The sequence below is a fragment of the Micromesistius poutassou genome (assembly GCF_964030765.1).
Source record: "Micromesistius poutassou genome assembly, chromosome: 10".
NCBI classification, from domain to species: Eukaryota; Metazoa; Chordata; class Actinopteri; order Gadiformes; family Gadidae; genus Micromesistius; species Micromesistius poutassou.
In genome coordinates this window covers 9,401,017-9,427,444 of record NC_140280.1, presented here as the reverse complement: position 1 = coordinate 9,427,444, position 26,428 = coordinate 9,401,017, and the positions used below count along the sequence as shown (strand labels likewise).

Here is a 26,428-nt window from a genome sequence, read left to right as displayed (position 1 = left end):
AAAGATGTCCGGTCTGTGCTGCGTCCTAAAGCTCCTGGTCTCAGAATGCCACTCACTGAGTCCTCCATGGCGACGGGGCGGTCCTGATATGCGTAAGAGTCCATCTCGTCTGCGTCTCTCTGTCCCTAGAAGCCCCCACTGCCGGACCCCAGGAAGTAGGCGGCAGCCCAGCGGCCCCCCCAGGTTTATTTATCAACAACGGCCCGCTTCCACGCGGCGCTGGAGCCGCGGGTCACGTGGGGGGGCCGGGTCACATGGGAGCCCGGGCACCACCAGAAGGGGCCAACAATGGGGCCGGCAGGGCTCCAGCAGCCGCAACAAAAGACCTCAGAGTAACAAAACCTCTTTCGAGGACAGGAGCTTTCGGCTGCTTTTGTCATATCCAGAATAATAATAATAATAAAAAACACATGTCAGAGGCATCTAGCCCGGGGCAGAAACACCTACTCTTAAAGAACACAGTGTGGAAGCCCTCAGAGAACGCCCTGATCCAGGAGGTCTCATAGCAGAGCGCTTTCTAGGCAGAGAGAGACGGTGGACAGTCTTTCAAAGAGACCTTTAAGCACTAGAACAAATGTTCAAAAACATGTTGGGTGACAAGTGGATATTAACAACACTAACACATTAACAACGTGGTCCCTGATTTGGACAAGCTTTTTTATTGTATTCTGATACATCCTTAGCAAAAGTTTCTTTCCTTGCTAGTACCGTCACACAAACGGGACGTTCAGGATACCAGGGATGTAGCGGTTCAGGTGATCACTGTTTGGTTTGTTTTGCCGATTTATGGATAACTGTTGTTGCCATGGCATCAGTCCAAACTGAATCCTAGCGGTCCCAGAATCAAGTGACACGGCGGGCCCTACCTGTTCACTCTCCGCGAGCCATCACCTACCTTAACGTTCTCTAGTGACAAGCCACAATTCCTTGCCACAATCACTGAAGTTATCGAGAGTCTTCGTTTTCACTGGACGTCTATATTATATAAAGTATAATAAAGGCCCTTTCTTTAGGCACCCAACGTTGATTGTGCAAATTTGGCTGGTCAGCCACCACTTTGTTACAGATTATGGGTTCCCCAGGACCAATTGTTTAACATGAGACAAATGTCAACAAACTAGATAAAGTCATAAAGTCACTAAGTCACAGGTGTCACGAGATACGCTTGTTCAAAGTTTGCGTTTTTGGACGATTGCTATAGCACCACCTTTTGGCCCAATCAGCGTCATTTGTCTGTTAATACAAACACGGCCTGGAGGCTGGGTTTGGGGTTGGGATCTCACCTTGATGGTGGCGTACTCAGGGTCGCAGGTGTCATCCCACAGGTCCCGCTCGTAGTAGAAGAGGCCGTCGTTGATCACCTTCACCAGCTCCGTGGTCAGCTTGGAGCGCGCCGTGTGCTTGCCGGTGCGGTCGCCGCCCGGGTGCTTGCGCAGGTAGGGCGGCGTCTGCGTCACGATCAGGATCTTGTTGACGTCGTGGTCGTCGATCTCGCAGTCCGAGTCCTCGTCGTCCGACCAGTCGGTGAAGGTGTTCCGCCGGCCGTCCATCTGCTCCATCTCCTCGTCGAACATGAAGTCCAGCTCCTCGGGCTCGTCGGGCTCCACGCCACCCTCCTGTTATTAATGACATACTTCTTGTATGTTGTACGCCCTTAAGCTTGAAAATAGTACTGAAGTCTTGTGGAGCATCTTATCATAGCTGTCCTTGTTGTTTACGGGCAATGCGTTAACCTAACAATAATTTGTGCTTGGTACTATGAACATCCTTACTGTACCGACAGCATATTATTGTTTCTCTTTCTTCTGACAAATGTACTTATTGTTGTAAAATGGGTGGGGACGGAGCGCATGGGGTTGACATGGGGTTGTGTGGGCCGAACCAATTGAAGCTATATATTTCATGAAGTCGTGTGTTTATTGCGAGATCTTCAGTGTCACACAGGCTTCCTCTACACGCCGCGCTGCAGGCCTACCACAGTGAAGAAATACCCAAACGGACCAATAGAAGAGATACGAGTCAAGGGGGCGTACCTTGGGCCCTGCAGCGCTGGGGGAGGGAGAGCTCATACACAGGGGCAGGGGGGAGCGAGTCACCTCATCCTTCTCTTTCTGCAACGAGGGGGACTACGTCAGTCAACCCACAAACGGTCAGAGGAGCAGGCGGGTGGAGGGAGGAAGGGGAGAAGGAGGATGGGGGGGGTGAGGAGAAACATGGAGGGGGGGTTGGGGAATATAAACAAAAAAGGCACATGCGTTAACAGGAGAGGGCAACTGAAGAGGTGGAGGGATCAGGAGCCTACTTTTACAAACGCTATCCCCAGGTGTCATGGATGGTCAAAAATACAGCAAAGTACAACAGAAAACAGGCTACATGAAAGCTGGTTTGTGAAAATGTTTACAGTTGCCGACTAGGGTTTAACTTAAAGTGTAAGTGAAGTTTAAGCTTGAATTCAACTCAAGAAAGAGTGTTCTAGGGGAGGTGTTATCCATACAAGTTGGTCAATTTGTAATCTAGTACCGTCGTTCTTTAGGAGCGCTAAAATGAGCCATGTTGTGTATGAATTGTGCCATACATTGAGTACTGCAAGTGCCTTATAACAGTAACAAAATACTAAAAAAGTTGGGTTCACTACCCCTTTAAATAGGGTGACATGCATAGTGAATGATCATCAAGCATGGTGAAAACATGCCATTCAATCACACGATATACAGCCATGATCCTTCTTAAAAAAACAACATTGGCTAAAGCTTATGGAGATGGTATACAACATATTCTCATCAATGGACCCTGCTGGTGGCTGGACAACATTAGACCAATCACATGGACAGAGGGATCCACCTGACCAGGGTGGGGAGGATGAACACGGCATACCACTGACCTTGGGTCTCGCTGGGGAGGGCCGGGGCCTCTTCTTCACCTCGATCCAGGACTCCGAGTCCAGGTCTGGCAGGCTGGCGGAGAGGCCCTTGGGCATGGTCTTCAGGTTGGAAATGTCTGGCTCCATCTTCAGCTGCTTTCGGGTCCCCCCTGATGCCCTGGAAGAACCTGAATGACCCAAATAAAGAATGTACATGTGAACACATTCAACTGGACATGAGAGCGAGCGAGAGCGACAGAGCGGAAGCACGAGAGAGAGGGAGCGACAGAGAGGAAGCGAGAGAGCGAGATAGAGAGATATATGCAGAGTTTGTGAGTTCCCCATTTATTTAGAGTCCTGGAGGAAGTGGGGGGGCCAAAGCTGTAGTGGCACCTAGTGGGTTCACGTCCTCGGTGATGTGATGGGTCTGCGATGGGTCTGCCTGAGGTGGTGGGACCCCTTACCTTTGGCGGGCTCGGTGGGCTGGCGTGGAACAAACTCTGGACAGTTGATGAGCTGGGAGAAGTCTGTCTGGGCGGGGTCGCCCATGGCCAGCGCCGGCAGCGGCCATTTATCGGGGTCCTCCTTCCGGCGGATCTTCAGGTCAATGATCTCCACCTCCTTGCTGTCCTTCAAGGCCTGTGACCAGAGGAGCCATGAGTCACTGAGCTTTGCTCAAGTTCATGTCCAGTCTTACAGCAGCACCAGAGAATTCTTCAGGTTTTTAAATGCTGTTATTTACTGTTCAACTTATCGGGATATAAACATGACTTCACATTTTAACACAGCAAAAAGGGGTTAAATCAGCCATAGGATGGCCAGTTTTTGGATAAAATAGAATCCTTATTCCCCATTAAAATTAAAACCCAAACCTACGGCTTATAGCAGGCAAAAGCAAGTAAACATAAACCCAACAAAGTTATAAAAAAGAAAAATGTACTTAAACTATGTTAGCTGTGAGCCTGTTAAAAGCAGTGTCTAGCATGTTTAAAGCAGTATCTAGCCTGTTAAAAGCAGTATCTAGTAGCTATCAGACAAAAACTTGTGCATCCTCCGCTAAGCCAAGTTCTGGCCATCTGCGTTGCTTCAGCTCATCCTACAGCTCATCCTTCCGCAAGTGTTTACAGCGCTGAGATCAGAGGTTTTTTTATGTTCTCTCCATTACAGTTTAGTCAGAGAAGAGACATGGAAACTCATCACATACACAGCATGGACACACACACGCACACTTTAGTGGTATCCATTTTTTCAGAGCCTCCACTTTGTTTGGACTATTTGATGATATATTACTCTTCAAAAAGAGTTCCCCCTACTCACCTCCAGGATGAGGCTGAGGTCGGTGGTGAGAGCCTGCACACGGTGGAAGCTGGCAATCAGTCCGATGGGCAGGAAGCCTTCCTGGTCCATCTTCCTCCGCAGGAAGAAGTCCCGCTCCAGGTTGTCCAGGCTGAAGTAGTACTCGCTGCAACAAGGAGGAAAGGCACCAGGGGTTGGGGATAATATTGGAATAGCACTAAAAGCAAGAGTGTTGATACTGTTATAACTGCAGAGCTTTAACTGGCTGTGTATTGGTTTTTCAAATGCGAAAACAAATACTTTACATTGGAGAACCAGCTTTGACGGACAGAAAAAGTACAAATGGTTGAACACTGTCTAGATAGTGCTCGTCATGATGCATATGACATACAAATATACAAATACTGTATATTTGTAGCATATATTTGGAATTTGTTTGATACCATGATTTTGCCACACCGTCATTTCTAAACATTCCTGTGCCTGTGTGGTCACAGTGCTGAGATCAGAGGTTTTTTTATGTTCTCTCCATTGTAGTTTAGTCAGAGAAGAGACATGGAAACTCATCACATGCACAGCATGGACACACACACACACACACACACTTCAGCGGTAACCATTATTTCACACCTTCCGAACATTTCATTGTGGTTTACGCTACAGTTATTTGTGCAAAAGAAAAAGGCATTTAAAAGCTGAGCTGCTGGTGGTAAGTCATTGCAGCATTTTTGACATTCCTGTATAGAATTAAAAGACAAAAGATAAATGGATCAAGTCAGGGAGGAGGCAACACTAAAAGAAACTCAAGACTGACTAGCAGACTAAATGCCAAGATATGTGCTGGAAAAGATGCACGTCTCTGTATGATTGCATCCCCTGGTCTCCAGCTACAGGGCAGACCTTCTCCTCACCAGCTATAAGTTCACGCTTAAAACTCTAGGAACCAAAACTTGGACCTCCAAATAGCGAGGCCTGTGAATGCCCTCTGCTCTTATGACACATAACTTATAATAATCTGGTTTACTCGTTGCTCGGCAAACTAACGTTTACCCATTAAAAAAAAAAGGGGGAAAATAAGTCTACATAACTTTCCTACACAAACAACGTCCATCATGATCCTAGTTAGTTTACCACTAGATAAAGATGGCAGGGCCAACCATGACGGACAGAACTCAAGCTGGCTTTGTTGCTACGCAGACCGCCCTCCGGAGGCTGGCAGACACTCACATCTGCCGCTTGATGTAGTCCTTGAGCAGGTCGTGGTCCACGGCGTAGAGCTCCGTGCTGCTCATGTTGTCGTAGTAGTAGGTGACGGTGCTGTTGAACTTCTGGCCGTAGGCGCCGTCCTTCCCCTCGTAGGCCTTGTAGCCGTAGTGGTGGTCATAGTGACCTGAGGGAGGGATGGACAGGGGACAGACCAGTGAGTTGAGAAGGGGTTCACGAATAAACCCTCTGTGGTATGGAGCCACTTTCAGGATGAAAGGCAAAACAAATGTCAAAGAGATTATTCCAGAAACAGTCACAACGTAGAAACGGTGCTTGAAGAGGAGTTTTTAAATGTAAGCCGTTCCCATGTGATCCATTCACAAGAGCCCAAAATAAACACGGCGTGTCTGAGCACGTGTGCACGTGCTGAAACTAAAACAGATGAGCTGAAGAGGAAAGCAGAGTTAACATTATACCAAGGCGAAAGACACAGGTATGAGTTCCTTTTCTCTTTCTCATGCTCTCCTTTCACCCTTCCCCTTTCTTTAAACACTGAGAGTGACAGCGATTCTTCTCATTCTTCTCGTCAGTTGCTCATTGGGAGAAACAACAATTAAGGTTGATTTGAGTGTAGGTAAATGAAGCTGAGTGACGTGTTGCCGTTAAATGCCGAGATCAGGTGTTCATGCTCTCTCCATTGGTGTTTAGTCAGAGAAGAGACATGAGTACTCATCACTTCACAGCTTGTCTGTCTTGATATGCCAGTGCTGTCATCACTGCACTGTTTATGTGGTTTCTCGACTTGTCAAGCTAGTAGGCGCTATGGCTGTAGGGCGTCATTAAAAAATGACGCTGTTGCGTTTGTCACAGCTTTGACCTCTGCCTGTAACTTAATCTGAATCGGTTGTGCATTTCACAATCTACACGTGGAAGAAATTCAGTTTCTAACACCCAAACCAAGAGCAGTTCTTCAGGAGACCAGCGGAGGATTCCCAGAGAGCAACAGCAGCCCTCACACCACACCCGCCTCCATGATCGTACTCTAGCTGTGTGTGTGTGTGTGTGTGTGTGTGTGTGTGTGTGTGTGTGTGTGTGTGTGTGTGTGTGTGTGTGTGTGTGTGTGTGTGTGTGTGTGTGTGTGTGTGTGTGTGTGTGTGTGCAGACACGCTCCTCGTCAGACACCTACCTCGCCCTCCTCGGCCGCGCCCCCGGCCCCTTCCTCTGCCACGGCCACGGCCTCTGAACCCGCCGCGGAACGGCGTGCCCTCGCTCTTCACGCTCGACACCTCGTCGTGGTCGTCGCGCCACTCCCGTTCGTACTTCTGACTGTGCCAATCTGAGGGAGGTGGTAAGTGTTAAGGCGTGTCAGGCCCTCCCACAACGCAGCCGCACTCCGCTGGCGTGCCTGTGCACGTGTGGTTACAGCGCTGAGATCAGAGGATTTTTTTTATGTTCTCTCCATTGCAGTTTAGTCAGAGAAGAGACATGGAAACTCATCACATACACAGCATGGACACACACACACACACACACACACACTTCAGCGGTATCCGTTTTTTCAAAACCTTCCTAACATTTCATTGGGGTTTATGGTATATGATGCAATTTGTGTAAATCAAAGTATTTGAAAGCTGAGCTGCTGCTGGTAAACGTCGTTGGAGCATGTGTGAAATGACATGTTGAATACTTACAGGTATATGTACACACATGGAAAGTTTAACCTGTATTATATACAGTCTGTTAAGTCAGTTTAACCACCATTATACATAGTCTATGTTAAGTCAGTTTAACCTGTATTATATATAGTCTTTGTGCAATCAGTTTAGCCTCCATTATATATAGTCTATGTTAAGTCAGTTTAACCTGTATTATATATAGCCAATCTCAACCGCCATGCAGTGGACAACATTATATTTTGGACCATTTCATTATATATTACTCTGCATAACTTGGCCCAAATACATAATATAAAACAAAAAGTTTCATATAAAAAAGGTATTTTTAAGGAATTGAATCATACCTTTCGTGTTTCTTTCTCCTTACAAGCCTAACACTCACTTTTATTACCTTCTTATTACAGAGAAACATTTAACTAAATCTGCTACACACAGATGCACGCACACACTATAGGCTATTTACTCAAGGAGTGTACTTATAGTGAAATATTATGTATATATATATAAGTCATTATGTATAAGTACTGTAATATTGGTTTGAATCCATCAGAACCAACAATGTACATGCATGCTTGAGTATGTTCCATTCATTTAACTCTCTTGGTGTCATGTGACCTTCGTGTCACGTGACCTCGGTACTGACCTCTGAGGTCGTTCCTGGCGTTGGGGGGCATGCGGGGGTTCTCGTTCTGCCGGCTGTTGTTCCTGGAGGCAGAGCGCTCCCGGGGGCCCTCCGACTTCACCTCGATCATCAGCGGGACCCACTTGTGTTTGGGGCCTGGTGGGTCAGGAGACACACAGGGAGGGAGACCGTTGTTACGTCAGACGTTGTGTTACGTCAGAGCAGAACATTCATTTAGAGAAGTGAACTTTTGGAGCGGAGCAGTTTGCAACATTGTACATATGGACTCAAAAGGCCACCCAAGTACCGTGGTCACTTGGAAATTGTTCAATCTATTTCTGGTTTCTCGATGCAAAAAAAGACTAATCTACAACCCGAGTGACGGGTTTCCATTAAATGCTGGGATCAGAGGTGTTTTATGTTCTCTCCATTGGTGTTTAGTCAGAGAAGAGACATGAGTACTCATCACTTGCAAAGCATGGACCCTAAAACTACTTCTATCAATCCGATTACAATAGTGTTGTACAATGTTTGCATGTGTGGCATCATGGCAATGAAGCATGCTTGACAGCACTGATGTAAAGTTGCATCAACTACATTAACCTCGCCTACTGCGGTTCATGTGCTGGCCAGCAGGGGGAGCCAGCACTCCGCTGACCAAGAGAGGCTCTGGTGGGGAGTGAGCAGAGTGAACCAGCCATGAACAAGAGCAGAAAAATTAAAATGACGTGGCCATGTGCTTATCTGCTGACTGTGTAGTTTCAGCGAGAGAGAGAAAGGGAGCGATACACAGCGAGAGTTACGGGGAGAGAAAGGGAGCGATACATAGCAAAACATATGATGAAAACAAGAGACTGTCCCAAGAATGAAAAAGTGTTTCTTTCTAGCGAAGGTGATCCTGTTCTGGAGGTCAGAAACACCCACTTACTCACTGGGCTGTAATTTGAGCCTTTCCTTGCTGCTTCCACTAACTCCAGCCCAACTCTTACTTAAGCCTCCCACTCGCTCTGGGCTTGGGTCAGAAAAAAGGAAAGCGACGCCCAGTGCAGCTTTAAGACGCCTGTAGGGCGCGCCACATTTCACACGTGCACTGCTGTGTCATGCTCTCAGGCCTGAGCAGGAGGGCAAAGAGGAACGCTTCATATGTCACAAAAAACCCCAAGCACGGATTAATACTCTTTACATTGACTCATTGAGGCAGGAGATTGAAGAGGAAGGAAATGTTACAGGATCTTTAACAGTAGACTGCGCTGCGCTGACTTAACCCAGTTGGTGCTGTTAACAACTTTACAACTTTGTTGACTGGCTTTCTACCTAACTTTATTGGTGTGTTATGTTTTCTTACAACATCTCCTCGGTCGATTCATCCGTTTTCTTCACATTTTCTACGCAATATGGAAGGTTTTGGGTGATGTTCGAGATATCTAGAAAACTCTCGGACCCACAACATGTGTTTCACGTGAAAACAGTTTCAGTAGCTACCAGCATGTCCTGCCCCCTTCCATTAGAGAGGTGAGCTGGAGGTCAAGTACCACATGTCCTTGGTGTTAAGATTAACACAAGGTCCTGGCTTGGAGTAAGATTAAAGTACTAATAGTACTAGGGATGCACCGAAATTTCGGCCACCGAAAATTTTCGGCTTTCGGCTGAAACACTTTTATCACCAAAACAACACGGCCGAAACAGGAAATTGTGACGACGCAAACAAAAACCGCGGCCAGCACACGCTTGTCTGGATAAGCGCCTCTGCGCCAACATCCAGCTACAACCTTGTTTTCATCCAAACAAGCTGTCTTTAGCGACGGCTCGCTATGAGACAGCTTCTATGAGCTGTCGGCTATCAGCCGCGAGTTTAGGGACCGTCTGCAAAGTGCAAAACTGTGTTTTTTCAGTGCTAAATAAATATTTTTATACTTTTAATAATTGTAATTGATTTATTCTTTGAATTGCAATGCCTTGATTTAAGTGAGGTTAGTACACAGTCATAGCTATAAATGCATTAGTAGGCCTACTAATAATTGGCATAATAATTTATTTCGGTGTTTCGGTTTTCGGTTTCGGCCAAGAATTTTCATTTCGGTGCATCCCTAAATAGTACTAATACTAAGTATTAATACTAACTGCAGAGTTTATGAAAAATATATTTACATCAGGACGTAAAACTTGGATTAGCAAATGGTTTAATTTGCTTGATAAGTGAGCCTGTTCTTCCATGTGTGTATGCAGGGAAAAGACTTCAGAGACACATATCAAAACTCATTTAGAAACAACCTTCACACATACCTTTCTTCTTCTGCCCATTCTTCTGGGAGTCCTCCTCTCCGTTTTTCTCCTCCCCGGAGTCATCCGACTTGGCCTTCAGGTTCTCCTTGCTCTCCTCGTTGCTCTCCTTCTTCTCCTTGGTCTCCTTCTTCACCGCCGTCCTCTTGGGGGGCTGCAGAGAGAGCATGGGGGTCAACAGGGGCAGACTGGACCTGCACCCAGGAGGGGACCCGGGACCCGGACCGGGACTAGTGTGGCCACGCTATACGTTCACAACAATGAAGCAGACGGGGCTCGGTTCCCTGCAGCAGCAGAGCAGAACGCAGAGTACCCTCCCGAGTTAGCATCTCCTGATGTGGCTCCTCGTCAGACCAGGGTCAAGGGTGGCGGGGTCCAGCCAAGTGCTCAGTACGCACGCACGCACGCTACTTCAAACCAAACATTTTAGGGATATCAGGTCTCATCAGAATGCCTCATGATTATCATTAGGACCAACGACAACTTTAAGCCGAAGCCAATTAATTTAGTTAAATAGAAAGTAAGCTCTTCCTAATCCACTCCAACTGATCTTCTGATAACTGATTTGGAAGAACAGTATTGGGTTTCTCAACGCCTTCAGGGCCCTTTGGCTAACAGAGTTCATCATGTGGACACTTCAGACAGTTTTAATCATCATGTTTCTTTTTGAGTTTAGTAAAAAACAAAAGCCTTCAACTGGACCCTGCACAAGTTACAGACGCCGTGCTCCAGAAAAGGGACAACGACACGCACAGTCTCCATAGAAGGGCTCTGCTGAGGACAGTTCAATTCTGTCAAATTAAACTGCCCACTACCTAGACTGAGCTTCTTATGACCCTACACAGGAAAAAGATGTTGGGGAGGGTGGGATTTTGGATGGCTTGAAAATGTAGGAAAACCTATAGAGCTATGGGGTGTTTGGGGAAAGTAGTGATGCCACAATATCCAGATTCCTGGAGACCAAGTCATCGCTCAAATAAAAACACTTTGAGTGTACTGTGATGAAACCAAAAGGTTATAAAAAGCTCTGGTTCCCTTAATTTAGAATCTGTTTGTGCACCTGTCATTCTGTCACCTGATCAAAGAAATCATGTAACAGAATGACTACATTTACATGTGGTGCTGACCAGCTCCAGGTATTGTGACATACCTACAGTCCCCCTTAGAATGGCATGCAGGCGGTTGGGCAGTGTATTGCTCCATGACTTTCATTCATACAAGTTCAGGATCCTTATATGGGCAATGATGAAGTGATGGTTTCGGTTGAACATTCAGTTTTTATACATTATTTCAAAATATAATCTGGAGAAAAATGTCCTGAGGATAGCCCTTCTATTGGTAAATCCAAGCTGTGGAGGCAACATTAACAGTCAAGTAGGAAAGATTGGAGTGTAATGTTAAAGCAAAGCACTACACATTAATAAGACCGCATTCCCCGGGAACTGAACCACTCAAATCACACCATGCAGAGTTAATGAACACGCAGCAGTTGACACACCCTCAGGTACACACCGTTCCCCCACCGTTCTCCCAGTTGGCAGAACATCATCATCAGCACGGCCCAGCGGAGCTCATTCAGACCCAGACCTGCACAACCACGGCCCCACTAGAACCCCGGCCAAGCACTGTGTGCACCGGTACCACAGAAGACTCTGAAGGGAAGGCTGACCGATGAGTGGGCTCTAACCGGGTGAAGATCTCCTTTGTTGTTTTGTTGTGGTCTTCAAAAGCAGCCACAGTAACGGTCACAAAGCTTTTACTGTGTGCTTGAAAAACAGACCCTAGGGTCCGGTCCCCAGAAGGGTGGACATGTACGCGTGTGTGTATGTACGCCCCCCCGCCCCAGGCAGCCGTCAGGGTGAACTTACGGGGAGTCTCTGAGAGTCTCGGACCTGCTTGACGATGGGTGGGCAGGGCACCGTCCGTGCCACTACCTCCACCTAAGCAGAGGGAGGGAAGGCCAGTTTAGACAGGATGATGGGAGACACACATACACATGCAAACATCCACACACACACATAAGTAAACCTCATTTGCAAAATGTCTATGTGCAGGAACGGGCTGCAGCCATCCATGATGGGAGTTGATGGGATGTGGGGGAGGGGGGTGATGATGACAGTGAACGGCGTTGGCGCGAGTGGGACAGGCTCATGTCTGTGTTGATGGCTCAGGGTGGGGTGTGACCGTCCTGGGTTGCACTGGGACCAACGCCACCCTCACGCTTTCAAACCTACAGGACATTCTCCCAGGTACACACTGTAGCTCAAAAGATGGCCACCTCCAGACTAGCCTCCTCATATGAATAAATAACACATTCATACTCCATACATGAATTATGAACGATTGGGGAATAGGGTATAAACAACAGAGGGTTGTGTGTGTGTGTGTCAACAGTGAGTATGCATTTGGTCTCTCAACAATGGGAGGATAACTTGAGAGATTACAAGAGGCTTGCTTACAAGAAAATGCAGCCTCATTGTGACACCAGCACTTCAGAAGGATCCGCAGGAGCCAATAGCATTGTGCAGACCGGGTGTGCGGACCTGTGACAGCAGACCCAGTGTGCTCCAGTTGGCTCCTCTCCCCCGGATAAAAGACTGTTACATCTGGGATCTGCTGTGATGTAACCAACGTGCTGAGCGCTCCTTAAAGCTGCTGCTGTTTGTGGAGACTAATAACATGGCTACAGGCACATGGAGATGGTACCGTCCTTTTGGGGATAGCGTTACGGAACTCAGCCTGGAGACAGACAAACAGCTGCTTTGTTGACATTCTTCTGGGCAGGGAAGTCGAGGCATTAGGGAACACACCCAGAGTGAGCCAGACAAAGAGAGGAGGCAAGAAGAGAGAAGGCTGACGTGTCTAGTTACAGGGCTGGGATCAGAGGTGTTTCAATTCTCTCCATTGAAGCAGTCAGAGAAGAGACATGACAAACTCATCACATCCACAGTGTGTGTGGCCCCACATTGCACAAAGAGAACGCGGCCAGGGTGAAAAGAAAAAGGAGCGTCACGAGAGGACCAGCCCCTTGCCAAAATAACCTCCACTACCGCTGGCTTCACTGCAGCCAGCGTTGGTTCATGACCATCACAAGGGACGAGCCCTGGCTTCAGCCCACAGCTTTGGGTCATTGTGAATCACACGTTTGACATGCTTTACATGTATTCGTCCATTTCGTTAATCCAAGCACACAATAATGTGAGATGTTGCCCTATGTTGGTACATGAATGAAATAATAATTAAAAACCATCAAGAAAGGGCTCTTTTGTCCAAACCAGTTAGAGTGATTGTTGACGCCCCTTTACCTTTTGAAAAAAAAGGTGATTTGAGGAGTTAGATTGGTGTTGTGTTATTATAACCCCTACTGATTTGTCATTAAATGAAACAAAGGGATGGCTGAAGAGAATAACAGAATGATACAGTTGCAGGTTTAATCTTCCTAGAAAGTAGTTGACTCTACTGTGCTGTAGCCGTGAGTGAACCAATGGCGAAAGGCCAGGGTCCCCGGCCCTCACTCCTACTGTAAGAACATACATCCAAGCCCTGCCACCAAAGCCCTGGAGGGACCTGTTCCGGGGGCCGGTTCACACGGTGAGATTATGCAAGTGATTTACATTTCTAGATGTTACGTGGGGAGCCTCATACTTCCAACACTCCTAAGAATAGCAGCAACAGCCCCATCCCGGGGGGGGGTGGGGGGGGGGGAGCTTTTATGGGAGGGGGACCCCTAAAAGGACATCCCTCCGGGGTTTGGCCCGGGCCTTCATCCCCGCGCCCAGCTACCTGAGATCCAGACCCCCCCCCCCCCAAACACACAGCCAACACACAGGTTATTCCTGGCTCTGATGCCATGACCTACATTTTGTTACACTGGCATTTCTCACACATGCAGGAACACTCTGGTCGAGTCATTACGTGAACCGTAATGACTCGACCCGTCTACAATAAGAACAATTCTAAAATAAGAACAATTCATTCTGCTAATTCATTACTATAAGACAGTAACAACATTTGTATATTGTGATGTCAATATTTACCATGATAGCGTTCTGCCATTTCAAATTGGTAAAACTGTGTGCAACTACTTCTACAGTAGATTTATATTTATATACACATATATACATAAATGTATGTAATTATTCAATCCTTATGACAGCTAGCCCCAGCTGGTGGAGGGGTGTTCGCCGTGGGGCCGTTCTGCTAGTAACAGGTCTGAAATAGAACCCTGCCCCGTGGCCTAGTCCTGCTGCTACTACTGTAAGATAAGAGGGCCGCTGGCCGCCTGGGCCACTTGACACCATCATCAGGACCTTACTGGACTAGCTCTTGGAAGAGAGAACCTCACTAGAGAGACACTTGGTTCCATCTCAGTGCCTCGTCTCTATTGTATAGACTCCAGTTAACATAACAGCCATCCTTTACCGGCAGTACAAATCAAATATTTGCAGAAAATGATATTCATGCTGCCAGGTCTCCTCATGCTGACAGAATGTCATGCTGATTCAAAACGTCACCGCAGGAATCCAGCATTGAGAAATTCCCAGCAGGTTTGAATGTAGATTGCAGCTAATCAAGTGTGGGCTGACTGTGCCCTGAACACGACGGTAACACAGTGGCTTACTGGTGGGTTTCTGAACAGCTGCCGAAGGCAGGCTACTCTGTTACAGAACATACGATGGCACATGTGTGGTTTGTAGTGTCAAATTACTCGAATACTAAAACAACAAAAATCTGAGTTTGAGAAATAGTTTTTCAGATACAAGACCAATATATAAATTAAGGTCAACAATTGGGGGGGAAATGGCAAATCTTTTTTTAGTTCAACTGAATGACCAAATGTTTCCAATAGTCCATGCACGTACAGTTTACACGGTACAGTCTAAATGGATATCTGTAGTGCAACTCTGGCCTTTTGAGCAGGAAGGCTATCTTGCTTGTGTCTCAACATAGACGCTCAGATCGTGCCAAGTTAGTGGCTTACCACAACTATAAAACTGAAAACAGGAGCCAGCAGGGCAGACAACGCCTAACCAGTAGCAACTAACAGTCCGGTCTGTCTGGGCCTGCAAGACCTTCCTGTGTGGCTGCGTAACAAACAGCCCTAAACCTCTTAAATCTCTCTAAACACAATGCCCCCACTACTTGCGCAGCGGGAGTGGGATAATACCTTCAGGTTAACATGTTGAAATACTATACAAACCAAGCTTTTATGCACTTATTTATGAATGGGGGATAATTGGACCTGCCGCGTTGTTGGCTGGTGATGCTTGATCTGCCAGCCAGTGTTCAGACCGAGAGGAACCCACCTGTGTGTCTTTCGTGGCGATCTCCCCTGGAGTTGGCCAGTTGTTAGCGTCTCCAAAATCTCCAACCTGATTGTCCAAATCATACACAGGAAAAAGAAAAAATGGAAATGACTTGTTTTACACATTGTGTTTATGTCATTGATAGTTTAAATTCAATATTAAGCATTTTAGCAATTGTGGCCAAGTACATAAAGTCTAAGATCTCATGAGAAAAATTGATGAATAATGAATGTTATGTCTAGGTTGTCAAACTTAATTCAATAACACACAAGTTTAAGCAAGCACTCCGATTGGTCAATTCCCATTCTCGAGTGTGTTTAAATGCCTGGTGAAAGAACGGACAAAAAGATTGTGCCTAATTACAGAAAGTATCGCTACGCTAACTAGCCAAAACTACTTTCATGAGCCTAGTTTCCATAACAACGTTCAACTGACCAAGAGTCGGCTATCGTTACTATAGGAACTATTTTCTGATGGATATGAACTTGGGCAGAAAGCTTGAATTTGAGGGCAAATTAACCCACCATATGAAAATATTTTACAATATTGTTGATAATGAAGATGGTTTGTGTTATTGAATTGCAATCTTACACTCGATGGCGTTCTTGAATGTCATTATTGGTACTTGAAGCACAGGACTTTGGAACTTGGCGCAAGCGCCTCGTTCCTACGGCTGTGCTTTGCGTACCAATAATGACTTTCAAGAACGCCATCTCATGTAAGATTGCTTAAATATAGTCTGGATACCAGTAATGCAAGGTGGTACATTCTAATACATCGTAGCGGATTAGAAGATCCATTCACCGTAGGATGAGAGTACCAAAGTGCAGTAAAACAGCCCTAGAGCTGTGTCAGAGATTGGTACCTTATGTAAGGCAGAATAATCCATAATGGTATGCATGTGTATGTACCGCACACCCTCCAACCCCACTGTAGCCATTACCTTTCCCCCTCGCCGGGGCCTGGGTGGGTTCCCTGCCCTCACCACCTTGGCCGGGCCTGTGGGCTCTGTGGAAACAAACATGTGGCGTTAGAGCACACTCTAACACCAAGGGAATTGGGTGTACACTTGGTCACATGCACCGCTCGGTGCTTCATACATCAGTTTCAATGTTCCTGACAAATACTGTATTTTCCTAACCAGAAATTAAGAGAATCACATTACAGCCATATCTCAAAAGTGGTGATAATAAGCTGACATATGTTTAAAGTTCTGACTTCAAATCCCCAAACATTGGACTAAGAAAACTAAATCTGCTGCAGTATCACAAAACCTAGCCTGCAGAAAACAATTTGACAAAGTCCATCGTTATCAGCTTGCCTTGTCTACCATGTGACGGGGTGTCAAGTAGGGTGAATTGAAGTAGGGTGAATTAGAGCCACCATGAATTGGCTTAAGAAAATGAATCGCAACCTGACTGATTACACTGAGTCGATGAAGCAAATGCTAGAGTCCCTAGTACTGAATGGCAGGGCAGCAAGTGGGGAGCCAAGTCTGCATGTTGAGCATAAAGATGGGTCTCTAGGACACACACACACACACACACACACACACACACACACACACACACACACACACACACACACACACACACACACACACACACACACACACACACACACACACACACACACACACACACACACACACACACTTCATTCCCTGGCTAGAGCCCTGAAAAAAGAAACTGACCTTGGTGCAAATAAAATTTGTATTGTTTTTCTCAAAACGGAAAATGCATTGTATGTGTACAGCACCATTGAACTCATCCTAAAATAGGATATTTTACATTTTATATGTGTGAAAACCCAACTTACAAATCATGTTCAATAGAACCGTACAACGCAAGTCGTGAGTCAGTGCTCACCATCACCACGGGCAACGTGTCTAGATACATTAACACCGTCGAGAGGCAACGTTAATGTATATAATATACATTTTGTGCCTAATATTATTTACTTAAAAGAATTGGTAGAATTCCCTTTAGTACACAGAACAGTCAACAACCACTTGCTGATAGTGGCATTGGCAATGCATAACCCTGTGTAAGTGTATATAGGTATATTGTATTAATAATAGACTTTCGAATAACAAATAATAGGGATTGAAATTCTAATGGAATTCTAGACAAGATTGGCAGCTCACACACAATGAACACACATGTGATCACCACAGATGATTCAGCACTGACTGGAGCTGAAAGCAGAGCTGCAGGAGTGGCTTCATGTCCGAGATGAAACCCGACACTATTCACACCATGCGAGGAGTTTAATATCCTCCCGGATTTGGGCCCTTCTCTTCAGGATCTGAATGAATTCCATCCAAGTGCATTTGGACTTCTAGTTCAGGGGAGTCAACTAAAAAGAATTGCATGTTTCATGTTCATATCATCATATGTGCAGTGGATGGTGATGAAACCAAAAGATGATGATATTCACCATTTACTTAATCTCCCTGCTAGACAACATGCTAGACCCAAAGGGGTAGAGGACAGAAACCTTGGCCCATGGGCACCTGTAGCACCGGCAGGTTTGGGGGATTTCACAGACACTGTGGCCTCACAAGGTTGTTGACACAAAGCTTGCTGATCGTGGTAATCCCATTATGGCGGGGGCCATTGCACTGGTGGCTGAAGACACTAAACCAGTAGGACACTAATCCACTGTGACGGTGCTCTGAATTCATAATATTTGGGTATAGTCAAACTACATCATTGTTGCCTTATATAAACTAGAGCCAGTTATTTATCAGCATGGACCTATCGCAAGTCGTATCGTAAGTATTGGTGGAAATTCTACCAATATAGAGCTTTTAGTCTCCTTAAGTAGCACATAAAAAACAATGCAATTTGGCAGCTTAATACCACCAGACATCTGACAACATAGTGTTCTTCCCAAAGGATTCTACATAACAGTGGCGTTGTGACGCCATGCTCCTTTACAGCTCCACAATGTTAAATTCTGGGCCATCGTGATGCGGGCATTGACGTCTTAATTTCTTTGCATTTTAATTTCAGAAGGGATCAATCGTTATGTTTGAATCATGCTTCATAACTAACATCTCTGGCTCTCTGACACTCTGGCTCTTAAGGGCTGATTATGGTCCCACGTTCACACAATGCAATGACCCCACAGACGCTTTGACGCAGTCGTGAACCTGTTTTGGTTCTGCGTCGGGTTTTAGTGAGCGGACCAATCACAGCCCTTGCGGCTGCGTCGCCTCGACGGAAGGTTACGATTTTTGGGAGGCGCACGTCAGGCCCTTGTGGTGGATGCAAGGATGTAAGGGGTCCGTAACCGTTGTGTGAACGTGGGACCATAAGCAGCCCTTTAGTCTGACTAGCGTACGATGTAGCTTCAAAGAGGGCACAAAAAGAGCTTCAGTTAAGATCAGTGTGCAAACATCTGAAACACACACAATTCCAAGTCTGAGGCCCTGTCAACACTAACCCGGGTAAATCTACAAACGCATGAATATTTATCCGTTTAGCCTTTCTGTCCACATTAGAACGGTGAATTCTGACACTGAAAACAATGCTTTTCAAAAACGATCGCTGAGGTGGATAAATGTGAAAACTCTGGGTTTGCATTGTAGTGTGGTCAGGGTAGAGGAAGGCTTTCGGAGACGATGACGTTCGGTTGCCATGACACTGCCACACGCTTGCGCTCGAGACAGAGACCCTCATCTAAACAAAAATGGCAGGTGAAATGGAAATTATGATTTCTCTGTGCAATGTACTTATATCTTCAGTTACAACTGGGCATACTGTCTCATACATATTCGTTACTCCAACACCGAAGGCGAGCGCTGTACTTTCTGTGCTTAAGCGATGGGAAAAAAAACGACGCCGGTTCAAACCATACTTGGAGTGGCGTTTCTAAAAGAAAAAAACTTTCGCCTTTGTGCTTTTGGCTTGAGACATATTTTTGCTTGTGAGTGCAAATGATAAGCCAGCTGATCAACTGCAACTATCAGCTGATCGCGTGCCTGTATCTAAACAGAGAGGCGTGGTGGGAGTCGCGTTACCACAACAACAACTGTTTAACAAAATCATTTCAGTGTGGAACGTGGATGCAAAACATTCCGTAAACTATATGAAAACGATAGTGTGGACGGAGATTGTTTTCATTGCGAATGTGCGTTTTTATATTTACCCGGGTTAGTGTGGACAAGGCCTTAGTTTGCACATAAACCAGTTGAACAATGTTTGAACATTTTGCTGCCTGAAACCAGTCAAACCATTTAACCAGTATAAACACCTTGATTTAACATTAAAAGTAAATTTTGATGGCCTAACTGCCCCGTCAAAATACAACTGTTTTAAGGGCTCCTCTACAAGCCTTAATAAAAACGGTTCTATGAGAATAGGAAAACATGACATGACACGGTTCAGAGGTTATCTAATTAATAATACATTATAAGAAACAAATGTCCCATAACAATTCCTGTAGTATTCAGGCTATGTCTTGCAAAGTTACGTTTATTGCACTGGAATATGACTCAACTTGAGTGAAGCCAGGAGAGAACGTAATGATGGTTTGATCATTCAGAATTGTCCTGTCAGGTACATGAGTTCCAAGTAGTATTTTGGTTGGAATGCTTCACAGCTCTTGATGGAATGGGATTAGGCCTAGGCCTAATAATGCAGAGGATTGTAGCTGTACACCAGCCTTAATTATATTGTACCGCATTTAAAATAGAAAATAAGCGTTAATAAGGTTCTTATTCACTTCCCCATCTAAAATAAATTAGTAATGATTAGCAAAGAAAGAATGCTCAGATTACTGTGAGAATATCTCCAGGACAAAATTCTACTCCTGCTCGCATATGTAGTGAAAACTAAATTGCTTGCTTAGCGAGTGGGGCTTCAACCATTAAAGCTAGAGATGGAGGGCATTTACGCGTTGGCTACGATTGCCCACCGCTCTCTTTTCACATTATTAATGTGGTTCCTTATTGAGTATACTTGCGTATCAACACATTCTGATACAGTTGTTAGCGGTATGCACCTAGTTGGTGTCTCATCTGCCAAACTCATGTTAGAAGCAATGTGTTTACGTGTATAAAAGCACGCCACTCGCAAGATTCCAGGCCCATACACTGGATTCAAACCTTGCACAACAATACCTTCTTCTATTTATATGCTAACTTGGACACTGTCAAGAACAAGCCTCCACTAATTAAATAGCAGTCCACTTCAGTGGTTGGGTACAGTAGTTTTCCCACCTGATGTGAATCGTACCCAAGTCAATCGACCTATACTCAACGGGACTCTGCCCCGTTTGCAGATACAAGCCTGGGTACAGCCACACACTTTTAGCGTTTACACTGGGGATCGACTGATATGGATTTTTTAGGGCCGATACCGATATTTTTGCATCAGCCTTAGCCGATGACCGATACGCCGATACAGATTTTCTTGAGCCGATATTTGGAGCCGATACTGCTTTTGCACCCTCGAATTACATCATAAAAATGACAATGATGATAACAAATGTTACAAGTCTCAATTTTAAAAAGGAACATTTATTGAACTGACTGTAAATCATGCCGGGGAAAAAAAAAAAAATCAATAAAAAAAATGGCGAAACAAATCGGCCGATGACGATAAACGTAAAAAACGCAAATATCGGCCGGCCAAAATATCAGTCAATCACTAGTTTACACTAATGAAATGAACTGGACTTGAGAACCCTTCATTTAAATATTAAGAAGTGTCGCATTGTCAGTATTTCCGGTTCCTTAACTAGCCATGATGACCCGCCCATTCAATCTAATGACTGATGCACTATAACAATACAAAATTTGGCTTGCTTGGATCTTCCTCCAACAGATTTGCCTAAATATAGTCGATTAGTTCCAGTATGCGGCATGCCTTATGCAGTACAAGTCTCAAAACAGTTTTTATATTCAATGATTTGTTCAGGTCATTGCCCATCATGGAACTAGCAGACATCACATATGAACCCCAGTTCTGCTCAATTTTCAGAGTACAATTTGATAAACGCATTGCAATATCCATTATTGCTTGCGGAATGGGGGTTGGGTTCATCTCACCGTAACTGGGCCATGTGACAGTCATTTGCTTTATATTGTATACTAAAGTATATTATACACCTTAACTGAACAGGGTGGATTGGATCGTAAACTGTCAACATGCGCTTTGAGTGTGAGAAAAGCGCTATACAAATCTAATTTATTAATATTATTAACAACTGGTTATTTAAAATTTGGCTGGGGGCCTTTTGTGACACAATACACTTAAGCAATAGATCACGACAGGCTGTGGTATACGCTCATTATACCACAGTTAAGGGGTGTTGTCCGTCCCGACGCGCAGCGGAGGGACAGCGACCCCCTTAACTGTGGTATAATGACCGTATACCACTGACTGAAGTGATCTATTGCTTTTATAAAACAGTTACGCACGTATGGCGAAATGAAAGTCATAGACACCCTCAATTTTTTTTTCTCTCAAAAGGCTAGAAAGTCGGAAAAGCATTTTTTTTAACGAATACAAAAAAGTAGTCCCTTCTGGCTGCCGGCAAAGTGTACGGCGGTTACTATGCAACACACGGTAGCGTCCTTCAGAGAGAATGCTAGAGACAGTAGCTCGGTTCGCCGGCAATTTAGCCTTCTATCGAGTTCACTCGAACTCGATAGTAGGCTAAATTGCCGACCGTGTGCCTATTGCTTTACAACATTTCCACCCTCTCCAGCAATCAACATGTTTTTTAGGCTTCAGTGAACTATGCTATCGCTTTTATATATAAACAAACAACAGTTAGAGTTAGGCGCGGAGTGATACTGAACTCTGTAAACTGAACGAGCGTCATAGCTGTGTGTATACGCTCAATATACAACAGTTGGGAACCAATCAGATCTCTTGATTTAAGCCACCTGTTTTATAATTGGATATAACAACTGGCTGGTAGCTATTGTTATTCAAATAAAACTACTTCTGCCCACATTAGGTTGCTCTGAATTAACCAAATTAAATAAAAAACGCAATTAAGTGTACATTGCTTTGCAGGGAGTGTGTGGCACATGCTGTATTAGGGCTGGGCGATATGGAAAAAAATATTATCATGATTATTTCTGTATTGATCGATATTAATCACAATATATAATTTGATACTGTTGAAACCTGAAAAAAGAAAGAGTGTTCATTAGTTAAACTATACAATGTTGTTTATTTGCATATTTGTGATAAAGAGAAAATCAAATCACATTTAAATATAAACATTTAACTTCAAACATGTTTTATCTGCCCCTGACAAAATATAAGATAGCTTGCCTTGTAACCTATTGAAAATAATGTAAATTAAAACTGCGCGCAGTGATGAACGGGACCTCGTACCGGCTTGCGGCCGCATCACGTGCCGTCGTAACACGTGCACACTTGTCAGCGCACATGTTACGACGGCACGTGACGCGGCCGCAAGCCGGTGCTCGGTCCCGTTCATCACTGCGCACAGTTTTAATTGAAATTTTTCGCAAATTTATGTAATCTGTAGAAGCAGATCTGATAAATTCCCTAGGAGGAGTTAGTTGAAGTACAAGGCGAAAAAGTGAAAAAATTCCATTCAAAATGGCCAAATTTGACAGCACGCCACGGACATGCCCTTCAACGTACAGTCACAAATAACACAGCGTTGGTTCAGCTCCATTTTATGACTGTACTGACCAAATTTGAAGCAGATCCGATAAAATCCCTAGGAGGAGTTTGTTGAAATACAAGACGAAAAAGTGAAATTTGCTGCCGAAAGTGAAAAATATAAATGCAAATAGCCAACTTCCGGTGGGTTTTGGGGCATGTGTCCAAGAGGCTTTTCTGTAGGTATGGTGACGTTGTACGTGCATACCGAGTTTCATACGTATTGGTGAAACGTGGCGCAGGGGCTGCTTTTTAAAGTTCCTGTAGGGGGCGCTACAATTTTGGTATGTGAGCTACAGGCACCAGTCTACACGTGCCCTGTGAATTTCATATTCACAACTATTACGGTCTCTGCAGAGTGATTTACCCTCCTCTGGCGGCCTTTTTTTTTTTTTTTACACAATCGACTTCATTTTACTTGAGCAGTTGGAACTTTGGTCCCTAACAGCCACTAAGTCGGTCCCGCTAAAATCAAACATTGCGTCTATGAACTGTGGCGATTTTACTGACAGGCCATGCCCATTTCGATGCCACGCCCCATTTGAAAAAATGTTGACTCTATCTTGTTTAGAAATAGATTCTGATCAACTTTTGTGTCTGGGTCAACATCATAGGAGTCCAACTTGATGTTGATATGAGCAATCTCTAATTTACAGCAGTCCCACCAAATGCGGCAAATAAAAATGAGTTTTCATATATACCAACGGCATAGTTTACAGACGGTCTTATATTTTGCTTCATCACTTTTTAGATATCCAAACCACTTCCATATAATGGACTTTGTGTAACCTTTTTTATCTACAACTTCATCTACGGAGGATAATGCAGGTTCACTTGCAACATCCATGCTCGTTTTTTCGCCCTCCGTTGTTCCACTCATTTATCTTTTTCAGTCGTCAAAGTCTCATTCTCTTTCCTTACTGCTGGAAGCTCAAACATGCTCGTCACACCAGGAAATGGGCCTGTACTTAGACATGAACCGCAAAAAGTGCAATCTGACTGGCTATTGCGTTTATTTCTGCTGTGTAATTGGCTGTTGGGTAAATCCATATTGGCACTTTTGTGTGTTTTATTTAATTTCCATATCGAGCATTTATGTCAAGCTTATCGTCGTAATCGATGTGAGTTTTATCGCCATTAATAATCATAATTGAATTATTGCCCAGCCCTAGGCTGTATGCCTTAATTAGGAAAATAATTAGGTGTGATGCACCAGTTAATCAGCCAAAACAAACCAGTTTGCGTAAAATGTAGCAGATTCTGTAGATAGATTTGTAATTTCTAGAAAAATACACTTGCACACTTGCACATTAAGTAAGGTACTGGAAAACATTGATATGGTATTGGACCAAAACCCCATGTAAAGCAGGATTTGACAGTGGTGTATGGACTCTGAACTAAGTGTGCTAACATGTGCTAGAGACAGTACAAACCATTACAAAAAAAATGTTATTGAAAGTAGCTTTTAGCTCACCCAACCCAATCCCTTTCTGGACGCACAATAAGGATTTTGGAATCAAACAACTTTTCTTCTGAATCTGGGTAAGATCGCCAAGTTACAGATTTCCCTGCTTAGCCAATTAATAAGAAGCCATTTTTTGTTTAAAATTAGTTCATGTAAACCATTTTACTATTTATCAATCTGTGCACCCTGAACACAACAACATACAACAACAACATAAATATGCTACAAGATGACCTAGCCTGAAGTTTGGTTGCAAGGCACAGTGCAGCAGCATGAAGGCTGTTCTTCCTGTTCAGATGTTTGACTGCAACACAATTGTGTCAAAAATTCAACAGACCTACTATAGATTCACGACCACTGCTGGGTTTATTCAGGTTAAACGTTAAAACACAGGGCAGTGTAACATCCACTAAACTTGACCTTAATAGTCCAATGTTGTACAAGTTATCGATATACGTATCAATTTGACAATTTTTTTCCAGAATAACCACACAGGTTACTTGTAGGCTTTGCGGTTGTTGTGTTTTCTCATCACCATTTAGTATATGCTACAAGTGAACCTTCTAAGATGGCGCAATTTGATTAGTTTGCTATCTCGGGATATTGGGCAATATCCCATGATTGAGATCTCAAACTTAGGATATTGTTTTCATCGCAAAATGGCATGCGTGACGGTTGTCTCGTCACGCTAATAAAAACAAACAAACAAATAAACCGCTAATATAAAACAAATAAATCCTGGCATGAAGTGTTATCTTGTTTATTTTTGGAGTGTTCACGTGTAGTATATACTAGAACAATTATTCACCTCAGGCTCCGTGAATAGTGAACTTCGGTCTCGGGGACTATTCCCCGCTATTCACTTCGCTTTCGGTGAGTAATTGTTAAATATATCAGAAAAAACAAAAATATTGCAGCGTCGTTCTTTTCCAATATTGTGCATCCCTAGTATTTATATTCTGTAAAATAAATTGTCGGGTGCACACCCGTACATTGGTGATCGGATCATTTCTGTGACTAATTAAGAAAAAACCAAATACCAGTTTAACCATTTATATCACACACACACACACACACACACACACACACACACACACACACACACACACACACACACACACACACACACACACACACACACACACACACACACACACACACACACGAAGCGTGTGGCGTCCCCTTTCTGTCCCTGTGCATATGAATAGTCTCATCCCCAGAGCATACACAGGCCAAACTATTCTGTGGTTAATGTAACTTATGTTTAAAGCAGCGTCGCAGTGCGTAAAGTTTGTTTGTATTATGTTGCATGGATGTTTATATGTTTTGGTTCAACCCTATAAATAAGTTAACACTTTAATCACCACCAATTGGAAAATGTTGATGCGACAACAGTACTGAGAGAAAAATAAATAAAGATCAAATGTAAATTTAAAAAAGGATGTATGAGGGTTACTGCAGTGGAGCTCAGGGGCTGAATGATAAAACCGTGCTAGGGGCTAAAAGGTAAGCAGTGTGGGGCTGAATGATTAAACCGTGCTAGGGGCTAAAAGGTAAGCAGTGTGGGGCTGAATGATTAAACAGTGCTAGGGGCTAAAAGGTAAGCAGTGTGGGGCTGAATGATTCAACAGTGCTAGGGGCTAAAAGGTAAGCAGTGTGGGGCTGAATGATTAAACCGTGCTAGGGGCTAAAAGGTAAGCAGTGTGGGGCTGAATGATAAAACAGTGCTAGGCGCTACACGTTAGCAGTAGAGATTGCCGATCACAGAATGGCAGGGGAATGGGAATCTATCTATCTATCTATAATAAATAAAATATATGGAAGATTCCATGTCTTTTATATATAATCTGGATAGCAGACAAGCACCAGTTTCTGTTCCAATAGACTCTTTACTTGTCTTTGGCTCCCCTGTGACTGAAACATGTTGCTCAATGCATTCATCAAAGCCTCTGCAGAATGTGACGTGTGATACTGAAATGTGCCTGTGCGCATACTGCTGTTTTCAACGGTACTGAAATGTGCCTGCGAGCTTACTGAGCTATGCAAGTGCTCCGTAAAC

The 26,428-nt window shown here is 44.4% G+C and overlaps 1 protein-coding gene across 2 annotated transcripts in view; it reads right to left on the bottom strand.

Moving 5' to 3' along the window:
- Window positions 1-26,428, bottom strand: part of larp1 (La ribonucleoprotein 1, translational regulator) — a 51,961-nt gene that overhangs the window by 7,718 nt on the left and 17,815 nt on the right. Inside the window, exons 2-13 of one of the 2 annotated variants that reach the window (XM_084474063.1) lie at window positions 16,190-16,254; window positions 15,247-15,312; window positions 11,809-11,880; window positions 9,944-10,094; window positions 7,682-7,816; window positions 6,549-6,698; window positions 5,384-5,546; window positions 4,178-4,322; window positions 3,325-3,499; window positions 2,882-3,048; window positions 2,034-2,126; window positions 1,284-1,616 (exon numbers count right to left, since the gene is read on the bottom strand). In XM_084474063.1, the coding sequence (XP_084330189.1) occupies window positions 1,284-1,616; window positions 2,034-2,126; window positions 2,882-3,048; window positions 3,325-3,499; window positions 4,178-4,322; window positions 5,384-5,546; window positions 6,549-6,698; window positions 7,682-7,816; window positions 9,944-10,094; window positions 11,809-11,880; window positions 15,247-15,312; window positions 16,190-16,254 (1,715 nt within the window). The remainder of the gene's footprint in view (window positions 1-1,283; window positions 1,617-2,033; window positions 2,127-2,881; window positions 3,049-3,324; window positions 3,500-4,177; window positions 4,323-5,383; window positions 5,547-6,548; window positions 6,699-7,681; window positions 7,817-9,943; window positions 10,095-11,808; window positions 11,881-15,246; window positions 15,313-16,189; window positions 16,255-26,428) is intronic. The other variant, XM_084474064.1, reaches the window with a different exon arrangement.